General features: G+C 41.3%; 1 protein-coding gene across 2 annotated transcripts; it reads right to left on the bottom strand.

The window, feature by feature from the left end:
* Positions 1–1,249: 1,249 nt before the first annotated feature.
* Positions 1,250–27,759, bottom strand: SPATA1 (spermatogenesis associated 1). 2 transcript variants are annotated; one of them, XM_081914222.1, is made up of 15 exons: positions 27,255–27,759; positions 25,917–26,052; positions 23,921–24,153; positions 20,774–20,880; positions 18,807–18,924; positions 14,402–14,455; positions 13,964–14,306; positions 12,741–13,016; positions 11,203–11,347; positions 10,641–10,701; positions 9,458–9,581; positions 7,339–7,464; positions 6,270–6,448; positions 3,794–3,892; positions 1,250–2,246 (listed from the first exon to the last, which is right to left on the bottom strand). In XM_081914222.1, the coding sequence occupies exons 3-15, from the start codon at positions 23,954–23,956 to the stop codon at positions 2,142–2,144; spliced, it is 1,773 nt and encodes a 590-aa protein (XP_081770348.1). In that variant the 5' UTR covers positions 23,957–24,153; positions 25,917–26,052; positions 27,255–27,759; the 3' UTR covers positions 1,250–2,141. The 2 variants fall into 2 exon arrangements, with proteins under 2 accessions (XP_081770348.1, XP_081770349.1); XM_081914223.1 differs by lacking the exon at positions 27,255–27,759 and having other exon boundaries at positions 12,741–12,956.
* Positions 27,760–27,849: the final 90 nt, after the last annotated feature.

Raw genomic sequence — 27,849 nt, 5'->3', positions numbered from 1 at the left:
CAGATGAGGCATTTACATTCCAGAAACTCATTCTCTGAGGATGATAACAGGTCTAAGATCTGATCGGAATATGGTGGCTGATGGATTTACTTTGTTGCGTTTACCTTTTTTAACCAAATAAATTTTTGTTAAAAGTAAATCCATCAGCTGCCATTATTTAGATGCATTGTAATCTTGTGAAGGGCAAGTTGTTTCTCAACTTCTACAGAAAGAACGGAAGCTTGTTTACAAGATGAACCAACACCAGTGTGGGGCCTAAGGCGTAAGGTTTAGATAGATCTCCATTATCTGCTTCTTGCATCGTTCACCCATCTCAGCTCCCCACTAAGCTGCCAAGGGACTTCAACTAGCCACGAGCAAATGTAAACCCAATAGGAGTCTTCCTCTACTACATTGTTGATCTTGCTAACAATTTAAAACTTGGGGCTTGAGAGTGGAAAGCAAGAAGCTATGTAGCAGCTTACTCAGAAAGCAGAGACCTTTCTTTTACACCAGAATTGCAACTGCAGAAGAGGAAAAAGGAGTCAAGTGTGGTTTCCATAAATGAGAATGATTATAGTAGTAATACTAGATGCTGGCTGCTTCCTCCTATCTCACTCTACATGGAAGCAAGACTAGGGCTGTGTAATTGCTATATATTTGAAGCCCGTTCCTCTCATCAAAGAACTCTGGACACTGTAGTTTTACCCCTCACAGTTTCAACCCCCCCCCCAAAAAAAAACCCATTAACAAACTACAGTACTCATAATTCTTTGGAAAAAAGGATATGGCTTAAAGTGTAACATGTCTATTGAGATGCAACTTACAAGTGTGTTTAAGTTTATAACCAGTTTTTGATTTTCAAAACACTTAGATTTGAAATAAATACAAAAAGTGGAGACGTTTACTTATAGGGTTTTTTTGTCTTTTGTCTTTAGATTTCTTATAAATGTTGGTTTTCCCCAATCTGTAGTAGATAACTGTCCACACACACTGTGGCACACGCAGAACCAGCCCTGCTTAACAGGCAACGTGCAGTGTCCGGGAGAAACTTCAGACAGCGTCCTAATCACCAGAGGATGTTGGGAAGAATTCAGGAGTCAACTGAGGCGGCTCTTTGCCATTAAGAAGAAGCCAACTACTGGAGCTGCAGTGGTTTTGGAGTCAGGCTTCCATTGCAATACACACCAGAAGGATTTTCCACCTCCCCCTGTGAGGAAAGGTTCCAGCATTGGGGACTTTTCAGTTTAGAGTAAAAGCAAGTAAGAGGTGACATGACAGACGTTTATAAAATTATGCATGGAATGGAGAAAATGGATAGAGGAAAGCTTCCCTCCACTATCTCATAACACAAGAATTCATGGACATCAATGAAGCTGGATGTGGGAAGATTCAGGTGATATGGAGGCACTTCTTCAAGCAACTGCATATTTGAACTATGGAGCTTGCTCCCACAGAAGACAGTTCTGGCCACCTACTCGGATGGCTTTAAAAGAGGACGAGATAGATTCATGGTTCAACAAATCAACAGCTACTAGCCATGACGGTTATGGGCCAATTCCTGACTGAACGGACTGCTTGCGATGCAGCCAGCTTTTATGTCCTGGCGGTGGACCCGAGTGAACACTGGCTCTGTCAGGTCCGTCGCTGAAGCAACCCCTGGCCAACTAGAGCCGTGACTGACCCATTTTAAATTTTCATTTTCAGAAGGCAATCTCACTAGCTTCCACGGCCCGCTGAGGGCGACTGTGGCGTCAGCTGGTTGTGAGGGCAGGCCCCCCTCACCCACCTACTCCAGCTATCTAGTGACCAGGCTGCTATTGCTACCACCACCTGGAAAACAGGTGTGTGGTCTTTCTGTTGTGAAGACAGGATGTTAGATGGGTCATAGCCCTGCTCCAGTGGGCTCTACCTATGTTCCCGCTTCCAACTGACATTTTGTCCCTGCGCATGGATATCCGTTACTGGAATGAGGTGGTAATGCCATTTAACGCCAGCAGTAGAATTATTACAGATCGGTGTTGTGATGAATTACTGTTGTTCAACATTAATTTTCAACACACACAACATCTCTCCTATAGCTGAACAAATTTAAAGCTGGAAGAAATAGCTGGGAGTAGCTATACAAATATGCAGAGAAGAATCTCACGAACGGGAGCCAGCTAATAGACTTGTCCTTCAGGGTGGAGCCTTAAAGAAGACTGAACTTTCTTGTGCGCCAGTTCTGCCTTCAGTGCTCGCAAATCAGAAGCTGCCTGCTTCCTCATCTAGAAAGAAAGATTCCGAGATTGCAAAAGGAAGAATGAAATTAGAACCTTCGTATTATTTTATAGATACAGTTCAACCTTTATGTGGATTAATAACCATTTCCTTGTTCTTTCATCTTTCAAGCCCAGTGAGTTAAAGGATGAACCATTTTGGTTTGTTTCTGGCATATTAAGGTCACTAGTAATGGCAAACCCTAGTGTACAAATTACATCATATTTCCATTAATGAGAGTGGGAAATGAGGTGAAGAAATACCACAGATTATACTGCAGATCTCAAAGTGGTGTGTTTCTGTTCCTGTGATTTTTCTGACCACAAATTGCCAATTGTTGTTGTTGTATTATTAGTACAATACCATAAATGTACAACACATTTTAGAGGGCAGTATAAGCAAAAGAGGTCCCTGAGCTACATTTAGACTACTGAAAAGCACACGCCATCTTGGTACTCCATGTTGGCAGGTACAATGCTTAAAACAGAGATGCTAAACATGTTTGGATCCCAGGCACATTTGGAATTTTGAAAAAGTGGTACAGGCACAGCGGATGTGAGAAAACATCATGTTCTGTCCCACCCTGTGTCAGCTGCATGCAGCACTGTTTTCTGTTCCACTGCAATTCATCTTCTGCTGAAATCTACGCTATTCGTCTTGCTGTCTGCTGCGGCAAAATTATTTGTGTATCCTATGCAATTACGCTGCCCGTATGCTATTCCACCCATCATTTCAGTGCAAATGAAAGGCAAGACGAGTGGTTTGTTAATCAGTTACATGCCCTTTGCCAACTGAAAACAGCAACCACCACAGTGGACACCAGTTGTATTTGCTGGTTCCAGACATGGGACCAAAAAGTAAAAAGCTATATTGCTTTTCTATGTGGTGTAGGACACTCTCTGGCGCAGCATCACAGACTTTTAGGTCCCTATTCAAAGAACAAGGGTTGCATATTTGCTTTTTGAAAAATAGCCTCTCTTTCCTCCTTAGTGGAGTAGTGGCTGCTTACAGAAACACCGCTGCTATGGAAGCAAAGTTAAAGTTCAATGTTTTGGTGAACCAGATCTCAAATATGACCATGTGCTTAACTCCAGGGTGAACACCCTTTAGTCCTCAGCTCCATAGTGCGATGAACTCAGAATATGCCTACAGAACAAAAGCAATTGAAAAGCAGAAGTTATTTCCCTTGACCTCCAGCTCTCCAGTCTTAAGCTACTGAAGAGCCGAGTGTGGTGTAGTGGGTGATGTGTTTGACTATGACTAGGGAGGTCCAGGTTTGATTCCTCACTTAGTTATGAAGCTCTCAAGAAGCCATGAAGTTATCCCATAGTTACTTTTTCTCAGCCTAAGCTTTGTAAGAGGTATTCTGAGGATAAAATGGGGGATTGGGATGTATGCCACTTTAAACTCCTGAAAGCAAAATTGTGACTTAAATGTTGTTGTTTTTTTAAAAAAAGAAAAACACTAAAGGGTATGCTTGAGATAAAAATCTAAATATAATGTTTACATTCTTCACTTGGATATAAAACGAACTAGGCAAGTTAGTGTGTAATACCTTAATTTCTATGACAAGCTTCATTTTTGCATTATCAACCTTTCTCCTTAGTTGTTCAATTTCATGCTGCAGAGTGGTGATCTGGATTATTGTATTATTCTAGAAGAAACAAAGAAAGGTTTCATACAGATCAGAGTTAACATACAGCCTGCACTTATTAATATCACTGTCTGTGCAAATCGTCCAAATCTGCATCTATCCTTAAAATTGTATGATTTAGTCCCTCAGCTCCTGTTGTATCACCTTCCTCCCAGAAACATATATAGGGCAGAACATCAGGGCTATGTCTCATACAGTTACTCAAATGGTGGACTGATTGGTCACATGGCAGGTGAGGCCATGGCCTCACTGTATTAACATAAAATAATGCAATTCTGCATGTGAATTTACTTCCATGCTTAGTTGGTACACACCTGGTAGACCTTGCCATAGCTACCCTAGACTGACCCAAGCCCAAAATAAATTTGTCCTTCCATTCTCCCCATGAGACTTCTATCTATTAAAAGGCACAGGTGAATTTCAAAGAGAGAGAGAGTTCATGTGCAGATATGGGTGCTTCCAACGTGAGTTATCTTCCTGTCTCTCCACACCTCTTTATGGTGAGAGGGCGTGTGCTGGACTCCATTTTGGGGATTGGGGTAGACAAGAGGCTATTTTCTGGAATCAAGGGATCCAGTTTTGTCTAATATTTCTCCGGCAAATGAAGGAAAATGGGCAAGGAATCTTGTGGTTTGTATTTTGATTGTACTGCCAGTTTTAGACTCTCCCATCTCCCCTTTTGATATCACATAGTTTTGAGTTTGAATGTGTGACTATATTATAAAATGTAGTATTAATTTCTCCTTACAGCTATTATTTCAGGCAATGATTTCATCTATCTATCTATTGGATGGCTTTCCTTCACCCAAATAGAAGAGACAATTGTCATAGATGTCACCTGGCCTCACAGCTTTGTAAAGGAAAATGGCAGCACCATTGCCACAAAGGAAAACTAACACAAGTGGTAGCTGAAATGGTTGAAAATGAAGATGGAAAGCTGTGAGAAACTAAATGAGGAAGTTCCTGGTGCTACCATCCGTGCAGTAGTGAAAATGGTCAAGAATATGTTTCCTTTACCCACTCGGAGTGTGCTCAAATAATCACATCTTTCTCTACCAGAACAAGCAGGAAAGAACACCAGCTCCTCAACTAACATTCTAGAAAGTTCCAGAGTTGCTCCGTGCAAATGCAGAACTCAGTTGTGGGAATGAACAGAGCTGACAAAGATGTTGTCTTAACGCATGATCGAAGCCAGGAATGGAGAACCTGTGGCATTCCAGATGTTGTATTCCGATTCCCATCACCCCTGACCACTGGCAAGGATGGCCGAGGCTGGTAGGAGTCCAACAGCATCTGGCAGATCACAGGCACACCGTCACTGCTGTAAACAGAAGGTAATCTGAAAGGGGAGGGGAATCATTCAGCTCTTATAACTGGGATATATAACTGGGATAAATCTTGGTTTAACAGGAAGATAACTTGAAAGATGTAAACAGGAGGAAGTTTGCTACATGAGAAAAGGCTGAGACACAAGCAAATCCTTTGGTTCTCAGAGTAATTAGCAGAACTGTGTTGATATCTCAAGGGCATGATTCATATGGGAAGGATTTAATTAACTTAAAACTGTATTCTCACGAGTTTCATTGTCGAGCCAGCGAGAAAGCTATTTTACACACACAAAACAATTTAATTACATATCGGAGTTGAATCAGGCAAGCGGTGTGTTATGCCAATTCAAATTGAGGGGGAAAGAGCCTGCAGAGAAATTTCCATCTTTCCTGTTTATAAAGCTATGATTTTTGGCAAGGCCACGTTGTTACAATGCTTTGTATTAATTTACATTTCATCTAGTTTGGGGGACTTCTCTCTGTCTCTCTTTACTGCCATTATAGTATTTGTCTTCTAGTGCAGGTCACTATCAATTTTGATTATTTTCACATTCTATACACAATGCCTTGAAACAGAAAAGCTTGCATGGGCAACCTGTGGTCCTTCTGAAGTTGTTGGACTTCCATCAACCCCAGCTGGCTTGGTCAATGGTCAAGGATGAAGGCAGAGAGCTGTAGTACGACAACATCTGAAAATCCACAGCTTGCCCATCCCTGTAGCAAAGGAACTGACTACCCAGGTAAGTGTATGTTTAGGATCATGGCTTGAAAGTTAATCTGCATGGATGTCATTTTCCTGTGCAAAAGAAAAACAGTCTGATACAAATATTCCTGATGAGCGTGTTCAGTTACGGAATTGAGCCTTTGAGATATAAAAAGTAGCTCAATTTAAATTATACAGGCAGGGATTATGTCAGATTAGTGAAGGAAATTATTAAACTCTCTTCTAGGGTTATTATAAAATCTGAAGAATACTTATCTGTCTAAATGGCATGAAGGAGCTTAGATTTTATGGAAAGGGGAGCTAAAGACTGAACAAACAGCATTACCTTTGAATTAGCAACTTGTGTCAAATTATTTCGTTTTTTCCTTATATCCCTAGCTTCTAGCTGCATCAACAATTTCTGGTAGTGAAGCTCTAAATCTTCCCGCAATTTATTCGAAACTTCCTCCAAGGAAGCTGTGACTTTTTTAGCTTCAAAATATTTCTTCTTCCAGGTATCACGAGCTGTTCAGGGAAACCAGAGCACAGATCAAAATGATATTCTCAATGGCGCAATTCTATTCAGGTTTTCAGACCCTGTTCAGTTCATTGAGGCTTAGTCCTAGGAAAATACAGGATTGTAACTTAAGAATCAGAATAGTAAGCAATATTGCTCTGTTCCAACATAAACCAAAAATATTAAGAGTTGAAAACATTGTATAAATTTTAACATGCTAGGTCAAGGGCCGCGGCTTTCATACAGTACTTAAAAAAGAATAGCTGGACTCTAGCATGTGGAAACCCAAACTCTCGAATGTGTGGTTTGCAGGCAGGTATGAGGCTTTGCTTTAACAAAGGTAAAGAAGGGGTATAAACTGAGAGACATCTAAGAAATGGTCCAATTCTGATGGAAGCCAGGGTGCTAGATGACACACTACCATGGAGGGGGAAGCAAAAGCAAACCCACCTCCAACAATGATGCTATCTTCTAGATTTTCTAGCTCCTCAGTCCTCCACCACCTCCACTCAAGCAGAAATAAAGTTATTCTTCCTTCATCTTCTTTATTCCCTTGACCTGTCAAAACCCACTAAACCACACCCGCAACCAGCCAAAAGCTACCTTGGTTTTTATAGACATAAAGCAGCTACGCTTTGTCAATGTATCTCTTGGGCTTCCCTTTTTCCAAGATACTGCTTTGGTGACTCCTGAGACAATGGAGGCCAATGCAAAAGCTGCCTGTTCACCTAAGTACAACTTTTAAAAAGCAGAAGGTGGGGTGGAGGGGGGAGACTTTGCCGTTCGTTTTTTTCCTGGCAACTGGCCTAAAACGAAACAAAACAAAAACTAAGGAGGGAGGTGGGTGTGGGTGTGTCGATAACAACCTCAGCAGATATCTCAGCCTAATAACACATACCCTGGTATCTCCTGAGTTTGTTCTGTTCCAGTAAGCTCCTCACTTTTTTAACCAGCTCTTCTCTAGCCCTCTCCAGGTGCTTTCGTTCTGCCTTGATGTGTTGCAGCTGTCTGATCAACTCACTACCTGAGGAAAAGAAACCTCAAGATTAGTATACTTGTGCTGGTTAAAAAATGCGGAAAGCCCAGGATAAAGAAATCTGAGACAGGAGTGCCTCCGAGAAGAAAAGAAGCCCGGGTCTACAGAAAGATCTGCAGTATTTTAGGGGTCTTTGGTGTGGCAATTTGGAGCATCAGATCCCCGCCTGCCTCCCAAGATCCAGGCACACAGCCCACACTAACATTCTGCCCGTTTCTGTCCTGTACGAGATGGTAGTGCACAAAACTCCACACCGTATGAAACAAATCTTTCTCTGTGACTTTCCCCTTCACGTACCTCAGACATACCATCTGAAGGTGTCACTGCAGCAATTCCTCTTGAGGGATGGGAAGGGAATTTTAAAACTTGAAAACACATATTCTGTTGCCCAGGCTTTCCCCGATGAATACATTTCCGCCAGGACGGTAATGTTTTAATGCTTGTAGTTTTGCATAGAGATTTTGAATATTCAGCATTTTAGAAATGCTTTTAAATAAACAAAACAATGCCTAAACGCCTAGAGATTAATGAGACCAGGCATGTCTACTGGGAACCTGCCACTGCATAGCTCCTATCAAAAGCAGAAACCGTGCAACATATGAGCAATTACAAAAAGTCTGCACTACTCCAGAGAGGTGCTGTGGCTAGAGTTGGACTAGGACCAGGTAGACCTGGGTTCAAATCACCAGCCACAAAGTTTACTAGGTGGCCTTGGGCCAATCATGACCTCTCAGGGTAACCTATCTACCTCAGAGGATTGTTGTAAGGTTGAAATGAGGAAGGGGAGAACCATGTGTTGACATGGTTGAGCTCCTTGGACAAATGGTGCTCTATATACCATATTTTTCCGTTTATAACATACCCCCATGTATAAGACACCCCTTGTTTTGGGGGACTCCAACTTGAGAAAATGGGGGGGGGCGGGGAGATTGTATCTGTGTATAAGACGACCCACAATTCTGAACATAATTTTAAAATAAAAAACCCTAGTCTTATACATGGAAAAGTACGGTATATATACTGTATGTGAAATAACAAATATAAGATCTATGGGGATTGTGCTAATTGTATAACAAAACACTTAGTCTGTGATGTGACACAGACAGCTGGATTAATTTTAATAATGTAAAAACTGAATTAAGCCAAATTATCCTCCCTCAGGGGCACTCGGTCAAAGGAAAGGCAAGCACTGAGGTTGGGATTAGTGTCTTTGGAACATGCCGGCAATGACAAGTGACTCCTTAGAGGCTCCCCGACAACGGTGTTTGCTTAGACAATGCATGCACTGGAGTCACTTATGTTTAAGCAAACTCTGTCTCCTACTTCGTAAGAGAGCCAGGAAAAGCCTGTTGCTGTTAACTAATGCCATTTTTAACTACCGAGTCGTTGCACCCCCTCAAAAATGAGAGTGGTGAGAGGGGTCCTAGTGCATACTTTGTACTTGGTTTTCTTGGAATGAAGGTCCCTAGAGAATTGTTGTTTTTGTGTGTGTGTTATAAGGTTTATCTACACACACGTACAAGCAGAGCATGAGATTCCAGGCTTTTCCTGCTTTTCCCATTAGGTTTCCAGAGGCTTTGATTTCTGTCAAGTCATATTCACACCATACGTTTAAAGAACATGGCTTCCCCCCAAAGAATGCTGGGACTCATAGTTTACCCCTCACAGAGCTTCAGTTCCCAGCACTCTAAACTATGAATTTAAGACAGTGATTTCAGTTCTGACCTAGCTTTTTCGCAATCCGTTTCCATTCTGCTGCAGTTTGGCTTCTGCTAAAACCAACATTTGTTCATCTCGCTATCCACTATGACTGAAACTAATTACATAATTAATTCCAGTACATTTCAGTGCAAGAGAAATAGCAAAAACAATGTGGTGTGGATGTGTAGGTCTCTTGCTGTCAATCTTTGTTCCCTTTCGCAGTCAGGCATTGTGGGGGAAGACTTTAACCCCATAAGATCTCTTAGAACGATTTGCTCACCCTCTGTTGGATAGATTCCGCTGGGAACTTCAGCTCTGTTTACAGACAGAGCCAGAAGAGGTGGAGTAGGAGGCGAAATATACTGGCTCAGATGTGCAAAGTCATTTAGGTTATTTTCATCAGTCTAGGGACCAAATGAAAAAGCATGTCAGCGTTTGCTGCTTCCCCTACAGTACATGAAACTGGAGATTCAGTCTTAAAAGGAAGGCTAACCCAAGTGCCCTTTTAGTGGAAAACAATAGTTACCTTCAGGGAACCCTGTCCGCAACCTGTCTGGCTAGAAATCCATATGCCTCTGCCACTGACTTCTAAACATTGCAGAGTATCGAGGGCATATTTCATGGGACACCTCTGGCCCATGTGTTCAGATGGACAAGCAAGCTGAACTTCATCATTGCCCCAGATAGTGGGGTAGGAGAGCCGAAAAGAATGCCAATATATTTCACACCTGCCAATCCATGAGCTGCTTTGGTTTCAGATAGTACATGCGTACACTAGTCTAAAAGCCAGGGCCACAAAGTTTCACGGCCCTCTAGCAACTATAGTGGCTCGGTTACCAGGAGTAATGTATTTAGTGTTAACTCTGGAAGTGTATACTAACCAAACTAAACCTCCTAGGATTATTTTTAAAAATACAACACAAAAATGCATTATATTGGGGTAGATTATTTGCAAAAATATGTACATTAGCCAAAACAGGATATTTCACCCTCAGATGTTTAAGGATTTTCATGAGGATTTATGTCCCAAAAAATGCGAATTGCTGCAGAAACGTGGAAAACTGAATTTAATATTTTTTAAAATGAAAAACTGAGAGAACCAAAATTTACATAGCCTTCCGTTCCTGTTTCCAACTAAATATGCATAGGCTTGGTCTACTGCTTGGTACTTTGGTACTGAATATATCTCTGTGTATGTGTACATATACATACATACGCAAACATTATAAACCCAAATGCATCTCCAATTGCTTGTAGCATATGTGCTACTTCAAATGTATGGCAAAAGGGCTTGTTTCATGAGCATTTGTCAAGAGTGGGTAAAAGTTATTCTGCTTCAACAACAAAATCTTATTGTAATCAACAATCCAAAAGAAAAGAAAAACGAGCTCAAGTTACTGAAACGATTGCAACCAATTTCAATTACCTTATTTATTTATTTTGTTAGACGTTTGGAAACATACCTGGCTATCTTGCATGCTACCGGTGTCAGCAACAGACTTGGCAATTCCAGGATGCTGTTGGCTAAAAATGAAATTAAAGCACAGTGCAATTACATTAGAAACAATAAATAATTCTAGGATGCTGTTGGCTAAAGATGAAATCCAAGTGCAGTGTAGTAATTACATTAGAAACAAACCACCTTAATTAAATTTGTTTAAAAGGCTGGTGGGATCTAACAAATATAGAGTGCTGGGGTGGCAGATTACCAATCTGAAAACGGGGTGCTGAAATGAGGGTGCGGCAGCTTGCTGGTAGCCAACTGGACCGGTAGCAAACATTCCATGGAAGCGCTAACCTCACACACAGGAAATGAGCTGAAGAGAACAGGTTCACAGGTTTAATTATATTTGTCTGAAAACTAATTAAAGTGTTTGCTTTTTTCTCCATTATCCAACATGTTGGGAGCCCTTAATGCAACTTTAATGAAGGGCAGCTAATACTGTCAGCATGGCGGCTTGTTTATTTCAAGTGTTTTTAGCCTTTATCACAAAGATATATAAAGAAATTTCTCCCTTTCGTTACCTCCTCATTCTGTGTGAATAGTCCATGTCTCTCTCCTCCAAAGATTCTGGGATTCCAGAATCCCCTGTGGTGTGTCTTCCCATTCCAATTCCTGTCAGGTTACCTTCGTTTTCTGTATTTGCATCCAGCGCAATAGGAGCTTCTTCTACATCAGAGGCCAAAAAAATAATAATGTTTAGCTGTTTTTAATGGTGTGTTTTAATGCTGTAACCTGCCCTGGGATGTTAGGGTGTAGGGCGGATAATAAATAATACCTAATATTAAATAATATTTCTGTTTCTATATACATGTTTTTACTTCTGCCATCCAACGCCAGAAGCAATGGCTTGGCGAAAAAATGGGCATATCTGCCTGAAGCAAAAATGGAAATTATCAACGCAAAGTCAAGAATGCCAGTTGGCTCACAGGCAGGATGTAGAAGGAAGACCCTGAGATTAAAGAAAAATCTAAGGGCAACTGCCAGTGTGTTTTAATAAAAACGTGTCCAGCCCTATCACACAGGAGATTGTAAAATGTAGAAAATGGGAGGCAATCTGAACAAAGGTGCGTATCAACCGATAGGCAGAATACATTTCCCCTTTCTTAAACTGCTGTAGTTTGCAATGTCCAACCATTTCAAGTTTCTATTTTTTTCATCTAGGTTAGGATTGGTGTCACTCCTGGCTTCTAATTAGGCCTGATGCAAGCAAGCGGATCTTATCACCTAAAGAACCACCAATGTTTACTACCAAAAAGCTGTCCTTGTGTGGCTTCTGGACCAGTTCCACAGATCACTGAGCTTTATTAAATAGTTTAATGCAAAATACTGTATTTTTCCGTGTATAACACACCCTCGTGTATAAGATGCCCCTGTTTTTGGGACTCCAAATTCAGAAAATGGGGGGAGATTGCCAAGAGTTGTTAAGGTTTACTTTGGGGGGGGGGGTGTGCCAAATATTGCTCAGCTGACTGATTGACACTGCCAGTCCCACACGTTGCCAGAGCCACCAATGGTCTGCCCGCTCGCCACTAATCACCCGCCCAATTGCCACAGCAGCAGCCAATCAATAACAGCCCTTGCCGTAGCCACCAATCACATGCCCAATCGCCGCTGACAATCGCCTGCTCGCAGCTGCTACCAATTGCCCGCCCCCCCTGCACTATCCGTGTATAAGATGACCCCAAATGTTTAACATTATTTTCTAATTAAAAAACCTCGTTTTATACACGTAAAAATATGGTTAAGTGCATTATTTCTTAAATGCTTTCATGCAAACCAAAGGGTTGGGATTCAGATTGGCTATTCCGTAAATGGAAGGCCTCCTTCTGTTGATGGAAAGCTCTCAGATCCTGTGGTAGTTCCCCAAGTAGAGGCAGGTGGGAGGCAATCTTTGCTTATTCCTCTGCCCTCTGGAATCCTGCAAGGTGCCGCTCATACTTTTCCAGGTAGCTCCCCGAATCTCCAGAGCAGCTTTTTCAGATAGATTTTTTTTTTTTTACAATGCTAATGCAAAATACAAATAAACTTTAAATGGAGTGCTTAGTGGAGCAATGTATACCTTTTATCTTCTGTGTGATGTGATTGACTTGAATCTGGTTGTTTCCCTCTTGCTCTCGGTTCTGCTTCATACGCAAAGGTGCAACAGAATCTTTGTGTTTCTTGACCTTTCTAGGAGTATTTTGCTGTCGTTCTCGAGCTTGGCTGAAAGACTTTCGCTGAGGAATTTTCACTGATGTGGATTTCCTTACGGGGTTTTGTCTCGCAGAAATTTTATCTTGGAATGTATAGGGAGATTTAATGGATTCATTTAGCTCTCTGTTACAACTAATTTCTCCTGGAGGCAGTACATAATTATATATTAGGCTATATATACTTATGAGAGTTGTGTTAAGTTGTAGATTTATCATATATTATTATAAATAATCATATTTACCTATAATAGTCATGTTAACGCAAGTAACATGAACTGCTTTATGCACATTTTGAACTTTTTTTTTGGAAGCCACTTTAAGTTTATTTTATTTCTAAGAAGGCTGGGCATAAATTTTTAAAGAAATATATACCCAAGTAAATAAAAATTAAGGGGGGGTTTTTGGTAACAAGTGATATTGTTGGAACCTTTGTTAAATTAAAAAAGCAAATGTTACATATGCCACAGTCTAGGTAGGATCAAAATACAATTAAAGATCAGGAACTCGTATTGCAAACAAGTCATTCTGATTTGATTTCCTCCCCACCCCTGAAACCTTAATTTTGAAGGAAACCAGTCCGGACATATGATTAATTGAACAAGGGAATGGCAATGTGGCAAATGAAGTTTCAGGGAAGAAAAACCTGATGGGACCCAAACTCTAGCAAAACTGTTAACACCAAAAAGGCACAAAACCAGATTAGTACTGTAGATGGGAATTCTACTGCTAGCATCATCAATACAGACAATGAAATAATGGCCAGGTTAAAGATGCTTAATCTCCCTCTCAAATAAGGTATGGTGGGGCAGGGGGAGAGATCATTTGCCCTCTCCTGACACAACGTGCTCCAAGCCTCAATTGTGCAGAAAGAAATTAAAACTATGCTTTCCTCCTCATGTTGAAAACTCCTCATGGTTTCAAACAAGGTATAACTTGTTTGATCTTAATATGAAGTGCAGCTCTTGCTGGAGGAGAAATAATTGAAAACTATTTTTTTTAAAAATCAGAGGAAAAGAAATATTTGTGCTGTCCTTGCAATTTGACCTGCACTTGGTTGTTATAGCAATTAAGCAGCCTTGATATATCTCACCTTCCCTTCTTTGTGAATTATATTTCTCTTTAATCCTTTCGTTCTGTTCTTGCTTAGAAATCTGTGTTGCAGGGAGATCTTGAGCACTTCCTTTTTCAGTTTCGTCCCATCCTATTAAATTATTTTTATCCTGAGTTGGGCTGAGATGATGTTTCAAGGAACTCTCCAAAATGTTGGGGTTCTGACCAGCTTCACGATCTGGAGCTGATACGTCAGGTGGTCTATGATATGATGTATATGCACGTATATAGTCTGCATTACTGTGATGTCTTTCTGGAGTTGACGATGAAGATGAATAAATACTTTCTACTCCAGGCAACAGATAAAGTTCTGGATGAAATGCCTGGAATATACAGCAAGTTAATCTGAAATAAATAATATATTTTTAAATAACATAGCTTTGCTTTTACACGAAATTTGATGTAACAATATACGTACATAGGGAGGAGCAAACGATTTGAGCTTCAGTTCTGTTTCTTGCTTTGCTTTCACCTTGGAAGGTAACAACAGAAACAACGTTATAAAAATAGAATAGTGCCATACCACTCAATTTGTATAGCATCTTACATTCCTGAAAGCCAGAATATAACATTATTTTAAAATACTCAAACTTTTGTGAATAATGGAAAACACAGAATATCTATCTTGGGAATTCTGCTAGATAGTTATGCCATTTTTTATTTACAAAGGCTTATAAATTCTTTTTCACTTCGGCAGTTTATTTTTTATTGCATCTGTCTGTTTTTAGCTAATTTCTAATAATTTTTTTATAAGTGTTAGATTCAGAGATGCCGTTCTGCAAATGGCTCGTTCCATTTCTGGCAGGGAATGCGATTCAGGAGAAGTGTCTGAACCATCTTAGATCACTGCTCCCTTAGGATTGTTCCATTAATCAACCGATAAATCAATTAATTAAATCTCATTAATCACCTAAGGTGAATGCCTTAGAAAATGCTGCTATAAATTTGGCTGCCCTTATTATTATTATTCTGAATTTATATGATCAGAGGTTTATCAAAAGTACTAAATGGTCCATAATGGTTCAAGTCTTCAGAAAGTCACACTCATCGTTGTTAACAAATAATGAACTGTTATAAAATCTCTCATTCTTGTGCCACCTCTGGACTTCTCACAGGGGAGTTGGAAGTACATAACAATATAAAAAGATGCTTGTTTAAAACCACACCAGATTTTTACCGTGAAGGGTTGCGGTTCATTAAAATAAAAGCATGTTGCTTAATTTGAATGTCACTTAACTTTAATGGCTACAAAAAAATAAGGCTGCTGATTCCCCTAAAATAAAAGCAACATGTCTTTACAGAGTTCAAGTATCTCTTCTCTTATTAGAAAGAAGTATCTCTGGGAAGAGATTAAGGCGCTGTTGGGCAACGGTAGAACTGGGAAATTCAGCAAATGTTTGTTCACATGCCTATAATTACATATAATTGCTCTGACCGCTCAAATATTATAAAACAACTTCAACCTTTCCTATCAAGTAAATCAAAAGGGTGTTTTATACCATTTGTACAAGGGCTTTTTGAAACGTACAAAAAGTGGGAAAAGACCAAAACATTATATACATAGTGATTTGCTGAAATATAGCATGGGCTCCTTACAAACTATAGTTTGTAAATTGGGAGCAGGGCTTGAGAATATGCACTCCCTGCTCCCTTATTCCTCCCCACACCTTTCTAGAATCCCCCACTGCATGTTCTTGTTGGTCTTAATCACGGTTTGATTATAATGCCTGCAGTGAAACTAACCAATTCCGATACTGATCTGGATTTGATAGCAAGGGTTGAAGCAGGTTTGGAAATCTTGGTTACGATGGAACCAGATTAGTGTTAGCCTTGGTTAACATCACAGCAGATGTGGCACTACAATATGAAAAGACAGCTGGCAAGTGAAGGAGGACTTGCACTGAACGGGCCAGGAGGAAGGGAAGGAAGTACAGTGGTACCTCATGTTAAGTACTTAATTTGTTCCGGAGGTCCGTACTTAATCTGGAACTGTTCTTAACCTGAAGCACCACTTTAGCTAATGGGGCCTCCTGCTGCCGCTGTGCCGCCAGAGCACAATTTCTGTTCTCATCCTGAAGCAACGTTCTTAACCTGAAGCACTATTTCTGGGTTAGTGGAGTCTGTAACCTGAAGCGTATGTAACCTGAGGTACCACTGTACATGTTCCTGAGGCTGGCTCCCAGTCAGCAAACCATAGTTTCCAGGAACACAGTGACTCGTATCCAAAGAAAATAGGTCACATTTCTTACGGAAATCAATGGGACAAGTAGGTCCTGACTAGCTTATATTCCAGCTATTTTACTGGAACAACGTATGAATCGCTTTCTCTTGATAAAACCCAGTGCCTTCATCATGTTTGTTGGCCATACCAATGACTGTGTGAGTAACTTCTTTAGTTATTTAAATATTATGACACTAAACGTTTCTTTGTCCTTAGCAGAGCAGTTAAAACTTGATTTGATTCTGTAAATACAACTGAGAGATTTGCAGTAGAGAGAAATATGTTTGGACAAGAGAAGAGCTTGTCAGCTCTTCCCAGGGAGTCTGTGACAACCATCTGAGTAGGCTTTCCAAGCTACGCACTCTGCACACAGGCAGATCGTGCACTTGAAAGAACCATCTCATTTTCTTCATGGTTGCGTCTTTTATTAGTCTTGGCTCGGAAAAGAATTGGGGCAGTAAAAAAAAAAGGGAAAGCAAAACAAATTCCAAACCTCTTTGTCAGAAAGGCTTCCAGCAGCTCAAAGGGAAATAAATGATTAAAACTTGCAATTAGACCATTAATTTTCCTCAGAATTACTACTCTCCGCTATGTCAGCTATTAAGATCAAAACATTAAGAGTGCTTTTAAAATTGCCGAGCGTTTTTACATGGGAGGTCTATCTCATTGCATTCGTGGGAATTTACATTGTTAAAGGTGAAATGGAAGTGAAAGCGAGAGGCATTTTTGCAGAGAACAAACATGGTGGACAACATAGGTTCAAAGTTTGCTTTGTAGGCCAGTTAACAGCAGGACTCTCTTAGAGAACCTAACACCCGTAATGTTCTACTCAACTAAGTTACACTCGGGGTACTGCAATACAGCCTATTTAATAAGCAGTCATTTGGATTTGATTGCAGATGTCGCCAGCTACTTTATGGGTGTTCGTCCTGATTTGCTCTTGGGGAGATTATGCAGGTGTTGCACCAACCAAGCATTATCTCACACTTTCCATTGCATTTTCCTCTTATTTCCTTATCACAAAAAGAAACAATGTTTTGGGAAAGCAGGTTTGCTTTGCAAGAGCTCCAAATTGGCTCTAAGTGCATAACCTGATGTCTAAGGGGCTTAGTTTGGTCAGAATCGAGTACTCACTGTCAGGGTTAACGCTAAATACATTACTTCTGGTAGATGAGCCACCATCGCTGCTAGAACGCCATGAAAATTTGTGTCCCAAGCTTTTTGGATTCATCTACCCATGCATTATCTGAAACCAAAGGGGCGCATTGGTTGCCAGGTGTTTTTTTTTTTTTTAAGCTCTCCTACCCCACTAGATCAAACCTATCCATTCTGAAGGAAATCAGCCCTGAGTGCTCACTGGAAGGACAGATCTTGAAGCTGAGGCTCCAATACTCTGACCACCTCATGAGAAAAGAAGACTCCCTGGAAAAGACCCTGATGTTGGGAAAGATGGAGGGCACAAGGAGAAGGGGACAACAGAGGACAAGATGGTTGGATAGTGTTCTCAAAGCTACCAGCATGAGTTTGACCAAACTGCGGGAGGCCGTGGAAGACAGGAGTGCCTGGTGTGCTCTGGTCCATGGGGTCACGAAGAGTCAGACACGACTAAACGACTAAACAACAACAACAACCCCACTATTGTTATATTTAAGGTTGTGGGTTCAAGCCCCATGTTTGGCAAAAGATTTCTGCATTGGTTGGACTAGAATCAGAGGTAGGCAACCTTATCCGAGGATGGGCCGGTCGACACTCTGTCTGTTGGAGGATGGGCCGGAGTGTGTGCATACAGGCGCTCTTCCGGGTTGGAGGAGAACCTGTGCACATGAGCACACGCTATTTCCGGCGCTCCTTCAACCCGGAAGTGTACCAGAAATAGTGTGTGCGCATGCACATGGGCGTTTCTCCGCCCCGCATGCATGCACACATGCTATTTCCAGTGCATATCTGGTTCGGAGAAGCACCCGCGCGCATGTGCACAGGTGCCATCAACCCAGTCGGTCCCTGTGCCGCACCGGTAAGAGTGGGCAGTGGGGGACGGCAGGGGTCGCCATGGGCTGGTTAGACAAGCCTCGTGGGCCGCTACCAGCCCATGGGCCTTAGGTTGCCGATCCCTGGACTAGATGTTCCTTATGGTCCCATCCAACTCAATGGTTCATATTCTTCCAAGCTCCCAGCTCGTGAGTGGCAGTTATGACTGTTACAGAATTTTAGAAATGTAAGCCATGATCTAAATTGCATGTGACAGAAGAGACCCATATAATGTGGATTTCCCCAAATATTCACCTCCTTATGACTTCAAATTAAACTTGTGGTGTATAGTGTAAGGGCAGCCATGCAGGAAGATAAAGCCAAAGCTCTTTTTGGCATCTACAGCCCATGAGCAAAGAAGCCTACTGGACTGTGACCAAAAAATGCATAATTAAAAGAAAAATCTTGGTTTTATAACTCTTTATTTTGAAATGGTAGCTGCCAGGGAGGAAAAAAAATAACATTTTTTCCCTGACTGCCACTACATGAACATGAAATGTTAAATGGGAACATTTGAAAATAAGCATACAACTCTTCTCGATAACCCACTCACAGAAACACAGAAGAAACTTACCACTGCAAGTTTCTTCCCTATACATTTTAGGAAGATATACTTATCCACAACTGCATCTTCACCCAGGTAGTCTCCGAGCTGCTCTCTTAATGTTCTCAATGTCATATAAGGTGGCACCCTAGAATACCAGATTACATTACTGCAGAGACATGATTGATATATTTGTTTTGGAAGTGGGTGTATAAAGGAAATGTACATTAATTACATGCCACAAAGATCTAATTTTACCTCCGAAAGCTCACACTGATGACTTAATCCTTGAACATTAACTTTTAGAGCCCTCTGGTGCCAAGGTGGGTTTTCTTGTGCACAAACAATGAAACATTTATTTTGTGATAACAAATAGAATCTCCAAGGTGCCAGAAATCTCTTTATTCACGTGATTCATCCATGTCAAGCTCTGTTAACACCGTAGCCAAAACTTCTAATTTCATGCGTAAGATCTTGGTTAGCAAGACCAATGTTCTAAGCAGTTTCTCAGATAATTAAGGCAGGAATTTTCTTCATTATAAGATAGCATTGTATTGTAATTCATAATGCTAGGAATGAATAACACTAATAGGACATTAATAGTTTCTGTGATCTATAGATAAGTAATTATTAAAATTCCCTATGATCTTGGAAATGTAAGTAGGTGGGTACAAGTTTCTGAACTTAGTAAGGTGATTAACCTGAAGATAATAAGACTCTTGCCTAATTTAAAGTTGTCGACATTTTCTACAGTGATTGCCAACATCCTTTCCCACCAATATGTCTGGTATTGAAGGCGTGCACTCTACACAGAAGAACACTAAACACTTCTACACGATAGACAATAAGTAGCAACCATTACTTATTTCCAATAAAATCTAGGAATTGTAGTCAGGGATGGAAGAGAAATCTGACTCGGTACTCATTTAAAGCCAAATCTATCAAATTGGCTCTTTCTGAAACAATGCAAACCAAAACACAACTGTCCTTCAAAATTCATACTTATCTGAATATTGCAATCCAGTTCTTCAATCAGTGTTTACAAAAATGTATATATATAGGGAAAGTGTGCATAAAAATGTAATTAGTGAAAATAGCATCCAGAAATGCATTACATTTGGCGAAGTACTTGCAAAAATGTGTATAAACTGCATGTAAAAAGGTGTTTATTAGGAGAAATTAACACTAAAATGCTGGTGAATTTTCATGAGGACTTTTAAAAAACATATAAATAACAAATTGCTGAAAAATGTGGAGAACTGAATTTCAGACTGGGAAAATGGGAAATCGAGAGAACCAAAACTGAGATCTTTGCATCCCTGATTGTAGGTTGCTGAGAAGAGGGAGAGTAGCAATCACTAAAAGAAAATAAGCAGAAGCTAATAAAGTGAAATTCTCAGGATTCTTGGCGGCAGGAGCCCAAGAGTTAACATGATATAAATTGTCATAAGTGTGCTATAAACAAGTACATTTATTTTACAATACTGTCTGACTTAAATGGTTGGGGCAAGTTGCTCCTCTTGTTTGAACCTGAACTCTAGTTTCTAAAACCTTAATGATAAAACTTTCCAATACAATTAATATAACACACATTTTATCTCCTATGTGGTATGCTGAAATCAGGAGCAAAGCTGAAGAGGAGCTCCTAGACTCTGTCCCTTCCTGTTACTTGTCCAGTCAAAAGCCCATCTTCCCAGAAGCTCATTTCTCATTAATGAGAGATAAGATACAAGCAATCCAAATCTTTTCCCCTCAGAGAGAAAAGCAGCTTGAGGGTGGTTTTGAGAGGACAAATGATTGAAAAACCCCTCCCCTCCCCTTGAGTACCGGTAATTTGGCTGCTTTCCATTTTACAAAAGAATTGATGGCAGAATCATGGAAGCTTCCTAACATACGACATTCGGCTTTTAGAAAACTATACGGCTTATATAGTGGATTAATTGCTACTAGAACTGCTACACTCAAAGGCAGACCCGACGTTTATTATTCCAACGCACCTTATAAATCCCGCCGAAAAAAATTTGCTGGCAACATCTACTGGAACTGTATTCAACTTGAAATTCCACACATCTTCCGGAACGTAAAAAACGTGAAGCTCTAAAAGCTAAATGCATTAAAATAAATATTTAATTTTTTAAAAAATCTTATATGCAATTAGTATGGACAAACTAAATATGCAAAGGGGCAACCCAAACCCCCAATCCACCACTTTGGAGGGGCTTTACATGGGGTCGAAGTTTGCACTGATGCCAAATGAGATATCTTTGATTTCTTATACACACAAGTCCTGTAACAGGAGGGAACTATTAATGGTGTTTGTTTGCTTGTTTGTTTAGTCAAACACTATGTCTGCCAGGATGACAGAAACTCTGACATGGTAACAAGACACAATGAAACAGAATACTACTGTTAAAGGTTTGGCTATCAGATTTCTGCAACTGGCCTGCTTGGCTCTTAATGCTAAACTAAGGTTGTTGGGGCAGTGGAATGTGCTGTTGGAATGTTTAAGCTGCATGCTTCCACATGTATGCTATACGCTTCCACACTGCTCAGGGAAATGCAGCAAGCTTAACACATTGTGGTGATCAAAAGTGGCTTCTGGTAGGATGAAGCTGTGCTAGATTTGCTCTTGAACTGAGAGATGAGCTTCCCCTTCCCCAATATCCAGCACTGTTATCCATGTTTGACTGACTACTAAGTAAAGGTAAAGGTAAAGGGACCCCTGACCATTAGGTCCAGTCGTGACCGACTCTGGGGTTGTGGCGCTCATCTCGCTTTATTGGCCGAGGGAGCCGGCGTGCAGCTTCCTGGTCATGTGGCCAGCATGACTAAGCCACTTCTGGTGAACCAGAGCAGCACATAAAAATGCTGTTTACCTTCCCGCTGGAGCGGTACCTATTTATCTACTTGCACTTTGTGCTTTCGAACTGCTAGGTTGGCAGAAGGGACCAAGCAATGGGAGCTCACCCCGTCGCGGGGATTCGAACCGCCGACCTTCTGATCGGCAAGCCCTAGGCTCTGTGGTTTAGACCACAGTGCCACCCATGTCCCTTGACTGCTAAGTAACAGCACTCAAAAAAGAAAAGTAATGTCACCTCGGAACCAGTGTTGGAAACTCCCATTGTTCTAGGTACATTTTGCGACAGGGAATTTCATTAGAGTGAGCAGTTTCTGAGCTCTGGGCACAGCCTAAGATTTCAGATTAAAACTGCGGAGTAGAAGGAGGACCTTTTTCTGTCTCCCCACTTCAAGCTACTCTTCAAAGACTGGAGAAGAGATCCTCTTAAGAATATTGGGGGGGAGGGGTGAGCAGGGGAAGGACTAGGTAAAGGTAAAGGTACCCCTGCCCGTATGGGCCAGTCTTGACAGACTCTGGGGTTGTGCGCCCATCTCACTTAAGAGGCCAGGGGCCAGCGCTGTCCGAAGACACTTCCGGGTCACATGGCCAGTGTGACATCGCTGCTCTGGCGAGCCAGAGCCGCACACGGAAACGCCGTTTACCTTCCCGCTGGTAAGCGGTCCCTATTTATCTACTTGCACCCGGAGGTGCTTTCGAACTGCTAGGTTGGCAGGCGCTGGGACCGAGCAGCGGGAGCGCACCCCGCCGCAGGGATTCGAACCGCCGACCTTTCGATCGGCAAGTCCTAGGCGCTGAGGCTTTAACCCACAGCGCCACCTGCGTCCCCTAGGGGAAGGACTAGACCATGTGAAAAATGAACATAATATTTTAGCCACAGTTCATTTATTTTCAGCTTTGTATTCTTGTTATAAAAAAGTGTGCCTACAGACATTCAGTTGTTGCACCCATAACCTAGATTTAAGGTGCTGTTTAGCTCCCAGCTTTCATATCTCAGTTTCTAACCCTGCTCGGAACATAAAAGAACTGTGGCAGATCACTGGGTAAAAATGGCAACACAGTCATTTAAATTTATGGAAGCTGAATGGAGAGCTGTGCCTCATATAATCTAAAAGTGCCATGGGATAATTACATTACCAGTTTAAAATACTGTTTGAGCATTCTGGAATATATGGGTTGTGGAGACATTTTTATAAAAGGAGTTAAGGCAATATATATTGATCAATCAGCAAAACTGAAAGTAAATACTGACTGAGAATTGTAAAATAACTAAAGGAACCAGACAGGGCTGCCCACTGTCACATTTATTGTTTATAACAGTTTTAGAAGTTTTGGTGCAAATAAAAAGATGTAATCAAGAAATTAAAGGAGTAAGGATGGCGCAGAGACAATAAATTAAAAGTTTTTGCAGATGCTCAAAAGATGACATGGCGGGGGCGTTGACGAAAACCCTCTATCTCCATTCATGCGATCCTTTCAAAATGTGTCATTTCTTTTCTAGGTTAAACTGATTAAGCCAGAACCGGCTTTCGATCTGGTCAGTCTAGATTTTATTTTCACAGCTAGGTGGATTTGCGGGGAGGTTGGTTTTAATTAGAAATTAGGAAAGCAGAGTAATTAGCGAAACAGGGCTTTGTTACCCCTGCTCCTCCCTCCATTAGATCTGTACAGTTAAGCTATTAGCGACATGATAGCAGGGAGGAGGTGCTCCCTTTGCTGTATTAAGGTAGCCTAACACTCCTTTGCTTTGAACTTCTTATTTTAAAAAAGTATCAACTGTTGCTATTAGCATTTCAGGTCTATTAGTCACAGAACATGAACACTGAGCACTCATGTGCGTAACTAGCAGCTGTCACAACCTTCTAAACTGAAGCACCACGTAGGGTAATATGACCCTGAGCTTAAAGATAAAAAGTGTAACAGACAAGAGAGAATGCTGAAGAGACTTCAGTTACCACCGGTGCTGTTCCTGATGGAGATGAACTGCCACTGGCAACAAAGGAAAACCTTTACTAAATCACACCCAATGCCTATATGTATTTAATCCCCATAAAGCAAATTTAAAACATTATTTGGGTAATGTTTAAAACCAGCCTACTTGTAAACACCTTTCGCAGGCGGTGAGATTTAATCGCACAAAAAATGAAGATAATAAAGGGCTTTGTTTATAGGAAAAAGCAATTGATATACGTTGCTGTTACCTCATCAATCTACAGCAGAAAATGTTGCAAGATTATGTACATTTAAGATCGGATAGACATGCTTTCTGAGATCCATTATTTCTCACCTCTGATGTGGGAGGTCTGATATGGCTGGATGGCATAGTTCCTGTTTAGCCTCGTTCACAGCGAATTCTGGATCATTTTTTTAAAAAAAATCGCACAAACATAATTTAACAGAGGATATTGGTCTCTCGGAGGTAACATTCCACTCATTTCATATGTATTTCCGTGTCAAAAACATTGCTGCGTTTAAAAATGAGACTACTTAGGATGACAGAAGACTTTGCTTCTAGCTAATCTGAAAACAAAATGAAAGGATTCAAACGTTGGCTAACATTACGCTTTGATGTGAACACTCCTTCTATACAAGTAAATATCACCTTAGTAACCCAGTGAATTGCACAACCAGGGCCGTGTAACTGAGATTTATTTCAGTAATCAAAGGTCTGCTCTACGCACATTGCTTACATGGGGATAATTGCCATGTAGAATAAAAACAATAACATGAATGCCATCGGTTGGACAATGCAGTTTATGCTGTAAAAAGGCACTGGCCAGATAATCCTAACTGTAACTCTACACTCAGAAATATGAAGAATTAGTACCTGAATCTACTTGCTCCTTTCACTCATAACAACAACACAATTATCCTATACTTGGCAGTAACCAAAATGGAACTTATGTTTAAAAACATGCATAACTAGAAGGAATGAGCAACACTCACACATAAACAGAGCTTGGGAAACACAGTATGCACCACTGATATTGGCTTAGGTGTTTTGTAGATCATATTGTCAAGATGTGTAGTTTTATGATCTTTGGGGAACTAGGGCTGAGCCTGAGGATCATACAAATGACGAGTACTCGAAGCCGGTTGATCTGTGAAGGATTATGCATGTCAAACAGAGCATGAGGATCATATGAAACACATTGTCGTGGTGCTCAGTGCATGTCCTGCAGGCAACCCAGTAGATGAAGGCCAGCCTCACAAGGACAACCCCTATATTATTATTATTATTATTATTTTATTATTATTCAATTTATTACCCGCCCTTCACCAGCAAGTCCCAAGGCATCTTATAACAATTTAAAATCCCATATTAAAAACAATTAAAGCAAATGAGCGTCGCAGGAACAGGATGGGTTCTGAAAACATTTATCTCAGGTGTTAGGGTAAAGGTTAGAGTAAAGATGTGAGTCTTCAGAATACACCAAAAACTATGTAATGAAGGTGTCCGATGCAACTCTGTTCGAATTCTACAACCTAGGAGCTGCCAGAGAATATAATTGCCCAGGCTACCATCTCCAGAACCTCTGAGGGTGATGGAACTACCCACTACTTCTCTGGTCAATCTTAACACCCAAGAGGCTCTGTAGGGAAGAAGAAAGTTTGTAGGGAATACTTAGCAACTAAGTTGTCTAGGGCTTTAAACACTAGTGCGAGCGCCTTTGAATCAGGCCTGGAAACAAACCGAAAACAGGAGTTACATGAGATCTAAAAGGAACCACAACCTGGCATCTGGCTGCTGCTTTATTGGACCAGTTGAAGTTTCTTAGTTGATTTTATTAAGTTTGGTTTCCCGATCCTATCTTGTGAGAGTGAGTCTGTATTTCATTAAAGATATACTAATCTTCCTGTCACCTTTGCTACCTTGGTTAGATCACAAAACTTGCGAGTTGTGGTTAGGTCATAAAACAGATATTTTATGATGTCTTCCTCCTGGTTGCTGCCCTGCTGCCCTTGTGGGCATCTTCCCTCAAAAGACAAACAAGTAAACAGATTGGGGAATTTCCACTGTTGCAATTGTACGCCTAGCAACACTCACTAATTTCTGAACCGGGCATTTTTATCATCCTGCCGCACCCGTTCCTCCCTCTCCACGCATTTACTCAGCATACTACATCAAAGGATATTATCTAATGACATGAAGTTCTGCTGAGAAAAATCATGCCAATACTTTCCAGATGTAGGCCATTTGCCACCGGTTGTGTTTTCCTGGACATGCTCCTGTGCGTTTTAACAGCCTTCTCACTTGAAAATATAGAAGACTATAGTTTTACCTGGCAGGGGTAAATGATTGGGATTGCTTGATCCCTGTATTGATTCAGAAATTAATGATTCAGTCTTGATTCAACCTGTTATTGTTTTTTGTTTTTATTTTAAGGGTGGAGGGCAAACCTACGAAAGACAGCAACCCTGTATGTAAGGAAAATGCAAGATGAAGAATGCACACTGAGCTGGAGAGCAAACCCCACTGAAATAAGTGGAATTTACTTCCAAATAAGCACGCAGAGTTAAACAAACAAAACCAAAATGAAATTAACTGTGATTTATTTATTTATAAAAAACCTGGCCCGGGCAATCATCTCACACGCATTTGTTACTTTTCTCCTGGTGTAGCTATAAAATGAGTTCAGAAGTTAAACCCTTGAAGAATAACAAAAACAAAGGAGAGAGCTCACTAGGCTAGGAAAGGGTGGTTGGGTGTGTTTTACTTTATATATATAAATATAAATAAAACTGCAAGCCATTTCACTTGCTAGGGCAGAGTCCTGTTTGCTCCTCTGGTTGGTCGGTGCACAAATAGGGCAAAATTCTCATTTCTGCTGTGTCCCCCTTGCCCCCTTACTGGCAGCAGAGGGGAGAAAGGGCAGCTAGGCATGAAGGTCTAAGGAGGAGAGAGGCCTGCGCATGGCATCAGCCTTCTCTGTGGGGACTAAACTCTACCCTCAAACTTATATACAAGGCTGGGCGGGAGTGTTTAGAAGCAGTCCCGCTCCCTCGGTTTCCCCAGGGCGAAAACAGAGAACGTTCATCCAAAAGGCCTAGACCATGGGTAGGCAAACTAAGGCCGGATCCAGCCCAATCGCCTTCTAAATCCGGCCCGCGGACGGTCCGGGAATCAGCATGAGTAGAATGTGTGCTAATCTCTGGGTTATTTGTGGGCCCTGCCTGGTATTTTTACATGAGTAGAATGTGTGCTTTTATTTAAAATGCATCTCTAGGTTATTTGTGGGGCATAGGAATTTGTTCATTTCCCCTCCAAAAATATAGTCCGGCCCACCACAAGGTTTGAAGGACAGGGGACCGGCCCCCTGCTGAAAAGGTTTGCTGACCCCTGGCCTAGATGGTGCCCTGAAGGCTGGGCGCATTGTCAAAGAGAGGCAGAGTGGAGGAAATCCTTGGCACCCATAGGAGGGGGTGGTGCAGGGCTTGATACCAATCTAAGGGAAACGAGCTGACTTCCCTTCTAGCCTCTCCGTTTGCAGCAGCAGCGCCAGGCGGGGGCCTCAATCTGGGCTCAGGCCGGCACCCCGGGCTGAACACAGTGGAACGGGGAAGGGTAGGCGTGAGCCTAGAGAGGAGAGTTGGTTCTCCTGACCCGCTCCCTTACTCACAGGAAGGCCAGTTGGCGAGGCAACACCCAGTGGCTTCTGGAGGAGGATCCTGAGCAACCTATAGGCTGGAGCCTGCTGGCTGCAGAGGACTTGGCAGTTGCTGAAGGCCTTGCCGGCTGAGCAAAACATGGACTGCAGTACTGGTTGCAGGAGGGCCCTCCGAGGAGACCTCCTAAACCTGGGGGGTGAGGTAGCCGACCTGACCGGAAGAGTCTGCGACCAGAAGGTGGAGGAGCACCAAAAAGAATGGGTGAAATTTAAAAGAATATTTAGTTAAATATGTTAAGATAAATGGAATTATTTGCGAGTACCATATAGGCCTAGGATCTAAACATGGGATGTTGTAGAACATCATGGATAAAAGTCAATATGAAAAGAAAGAAAGATGTTAATAGGACTATGTAAATTTTATGTGAAATTACTTTTGGGAAACTGCTACAATGATTGATATGGAAACTCAGCCAGGGGGATTCGAGGAAGTCACTTAACAATGTTAACAAAAGTGGAATTATTATAGTTAAGATAAAGGTTTTTGTTTGTTTGTTTGTTTTTGATGTTCTTGTTTTATTTGTTTGTTATAAATTTGGAAAACCAA

This window comes from Podarcis melisellensis (assembly GCF_964234715.1).
Source record: "Podarcis melisellensis genome assembly, chromosome: 6".
NCBI lineage: Eukaryota > Metazoa > Chordata > Lepidosauria > Squamata > Lacertidae > Podarcis > Podarcis melisellensis.
Note: the sequence above shows the minus strand (reverse complement) of the source record. Positions and strands in the feature narration are given on the sequence as shown.

Excerpts from the sequence above, each read along its gene's own strand:
- SPATA1 (XM_081914222.1), bottom strand. The coding sequence starts at position 23,956 with ATGCCATCCAGCCATATCAGACCTCCCACATCAGAG. Across the intron at positions 11,348-12,740 it reads CATCACACAGAAGATAAAAG|AAGAAGCTCCTATTGCGCTG; the intron begins GTATACATTGCT and ends CCTCTGATGTAG. Across the intron at positions 10,702-11,202 it reads TATTCACACAGAATGAGGAG|CCAACAGCATCCTGGAATTG; the intron begins GTAACGAAAGGG and ends TTTCATTTTTAG.